Source organism: Hyperolius riggenbachi, chromosome 3 (genome assembly GCF_040937935.1).
Source record: "Hyperolius riggenbachi isolate aHypRig1 chromosome 3, aHypRig1.pri, whole genome shotgun sequence".
Lineage (NCBI taxonomy): Eukaryota > Metazoa > Chordata > Amphibia > Anura > Hyperoliidae > Hyperolius > Hyperolius riggenbachi.
The window spans coordinates 18,278,087-18,281,570 of NC_090648.1; the positions used below are offsets into that span (position 1 = coordinate 18,278,087).

At 44.7% G+C, this 3,484-nt stretch overlaps 1 protein-coding gene across 1 annotated transcript; it reads left to right on the plus strand.

Moving 5' to 3' along the window:
• The first annotated feature begins 1,027 nt into the window (after positions 1–1,027).
• LOC137561861 (olfactory receptor 5J3-like) lies at positions 1,028–1,954 on the plus strand. The gene has a single exon (XM_068273213.1). It carries the CDS (start codon positions 1,028–1,030, stop codon positions 1,952–1,954), a length of 927 nt encoding a protein of 308 aa, XP_068129314.1.
• The last annotated feature ends 1,530 nt before the right edge of the window (positions 1,955–3,484 follow it).

Sequence of the window (3,484 nt, forward strand, 5' to 3'; positions counted from 1 at the left end):
ATCTTGTCAAAGTTGAGGGACGTATGGATTTCACTCAGTATCAGCAGATTCTGCAGTTCAATGTCCAGGAATCAGTGACAAAGCTGAGGCTGCGCCGGGCTGGATCTAGCACTGACATCTTCTGCAGCGCTGTACAGAGTACATAGTCATGTCACTGACTGTCCTCAGAGGAGCTCACACTCTAATCCCTACCATAGTCATAGCCTAATGTCTTACCATATTATTATTATTATGTGTTTATATAGCACTGACATTTTATGCAGCTTATGCACAGGCTTCTGTGTTACCAGGGCACCACCATAGACTTGAATGTTCTTTGCCGCAATTTACGGCTAGCCGGCTATGAGGGCTCTTTCACATTAGGGCAGACTTTGTGCGTTAACGCAAACGGAAGCCGTTTGCGTTAACCAAGGTAAGATGAAAGTCCATAGACTTTGATTTTACCTTTCACACTCGACGCTGTGTTTCGATGCGTTGCGATTCCGAAGCACCCGGGCGCAGTTTTTCCTCCAACGCACCCGCGAGCCGGCGTTTTCCGTCGGGTTTAATTACCAGCTACCGCCGCTGATTGCGTCGCACCGCAGATACCCGACGAGAAAGGCTCCTGTTCGCGTTGTCTGATGTGAAAGAGCCCTAAGCGTTAGAAGTGCCCAATATCCTACCAGCTAACAGACACTACATCTCATAACACACTTGCCTTGACGCAAGTATTTTTTATAAGTCAGTGAGTTCTGATATGAACTGGAATTTATTATCCTTTTAAAATTTCTTTCTCTTCTCTGATTTAACTAAGTGAAAGATGTAAGCTTTTACCACCTAACAGCAGGCAACTGGAAGAAACATTTAGGGCAGATTTGTTAGATTGCTTAGCCTCTTGAATGGAATCGCCAATCTCCATGATTGACCAATGACCAACTCAGGAGAACTTCTGTATATAAGAACAATAGCACTTGTGTAACTTTTTACTATACCATAAAAATATGAGGATTTTCTTTTACCATTACAGGGTAAACCATCCATACAGAGTATGAATCACACCCACGTTACCAGGTTTGAGTTGTCTGCTTTAACCGATAATAAAAAACTTGCCCTGTTTCTCTTCATTGTCTTTTTGCTAGTTTACCTGGTGACCATATATGGAAATGTCGGGATTGTGGCAATTGTTCATATCTCTCCCAGTCTTCATACTCCCATGTATTACTTTTTGACCTGCCTCTCAGTAGTGGACCTTTTCTACTCTTCTGTCATTACTCCTAAAATGTTGATGGACCTTTTGTCTGAAAAGAAATACATCTCATACATCGGCTGTATTCTTCAGTTCTTTTTCTTTGCTATTCTAGTAAGTACAGAGGTATTTATCCTTACCAGCATGGCATATGATCGTTATGTTGCGATCTGCCATCCTCTCCAATATGTTTCAATAATGGTCAAGAGCAAATGTCAGGGGCTGATTCTCACTGCTTTCTCAATTAGTCTTGTGCAGTCAACATCAACAACCAGTTGTATGTTCAACCTTCAGTATTGTGGTCCAAACCTGTTAGACAATTTCTATTGTGATGTCCCACAATTACTCAAATTGTCCTGCTCTGATACCCACTTTTGTGATATCTTAACAGCTTTCTTTATATGCTTATGCACCATGAGTTCATTGACAGTCATCATGGTCTCCTATGTTTTCATAGTCTTGTCCATTAAACGTATGAAATCTACGGGGGGTCGTCAAAAAGCCTTCAGCACATGTTCATCCCATGTCATGTGTGCCACCCTGTTTTATGCAACTGTGTTCTTCACCTACCTACACCCATCTTCTACTGACCTTGCAAAACAGGATAAGGTGGGTTCTGTCTTCTACACGATGGTGACTCCAATGTTGAATCCACTTATTTATAGCCTCAGGAACCAGGAAGTGAAGAGGGCTGTTTTGCATGTATTTAAAAAATGTAAACACAGATGACAAAACTCTTTTAGGTTAAAGTGTCTTTAAAGGTGTTCACTATTATACAATGTATGGTATGGTACAGACGGAAAGTAAAATGCAAAACGCTGACTGTTTGAGCTTCACTGTCATCATTTCCACATGACTCCATATTTTTGTAAAAAAATAAAAATAAAAACAAAACAAAAATTATTATTGCAAGATTTTAACCGAAAATGAGAACATTCTTGAAAATGTGGAGTGGGTAGGAGGAGGTGCCTCAACAAAAAGTTATGACACAATTTGTTATAATTATCAATCTTACTCAAATGAAGGGTAGGGTATCAAAAAACCAATGTTATTGGACACTTAAAGGGACCCTGAGCAGTGCTAAAAAATGAAATCTGGACTCACCTGGGGCTAACTCCAGCCTCTGGTAGACCGGGAGGTCCCTCAGCACCCTCTGGGTCCCCTCTGAGGTCCTGCTGGTGGCTCCATTTACCTGGTGACTTTGGCCAAAGGTCCAGGCATCTGGCGCGTCATCACACCAGTCGGCGTAAGTATCCTGTGCATGCTCTGTTCTAGAAAGACTTAACTGTGCTTGCACAGAACACTTACAGAAATTGGCATGTGACTGTGCTGGATGTCACGCTGGATGTCACGTCTTCAGCCGAAATCGCTGGGCTAACGGAGCCACCAGCAGGACCACAGAGGACGATGAGGAACCTTGCGGGCTACTGGGGGCTAGAGAAAGCCCAGGTGAGTGTAATGGATAGCGGAGATGCCGCTGCGGAGACAGGTGGCATGGCGGCGGTCTCCGCGTATCAGCCGGCGGCCTCTGCCACGCAGTTACATGCTGGTGATCTGCCTGGTCCTTCTATTGCACATAGATTGAGGGCTACGCGCGCGCGCGCCAGGTGACAGGACCTTTATGCGAATAGAAGGGGAGTCAGCTGATCTGCCAAGTCAGCTGACTCCAACAGTACTTCGGATTGGCTGAGTGGCTGGGGCGGCGCTGCGGAGCAACTTGGTATATATAGTACCAGACTGTCAGTTGTCCCGTGTCTGCTGTTGCAAATGCTTACGTGTGAGCGCTCAGACCTTAGTCAGATCTCAAAGTGTGCTAGAACCAGCCGGAGCTGGGGATCCACACTTAGCCAGATTCTGTTGATAGCTTAAAGTACTAATTACATTGTATTATATGTTATGACCTTCTGCTTTCCTTGACTATTCTCCTGCTTGCTGACTCTGTATCTTTGCTCATCTGATTCATGTTGCCGACTCTGCCTGAACTCAGCTCTGAATCAGCCTTCTGTCTTTGTATCTTATCTGCTCGTACGTTGCCTACTCTGCTTGTCTGACCTCTCTATCCTCGCCAGTGGGCCTAGCCACTGGTGAGGGATCTGTAGTATTCACCTGCTCCTCAGGTGAAGCTCTATTGCAGTACTGTCTGTAACACCTGCTCCTCAGGTGTCCACTGGCTGCAGTACAGTCTTAATCACCTGCTCATCTGGTGAAGCTCTATTGCAGCACTGTCTGTAACACCTGCTCCTCGGGTGTCCACTGGCT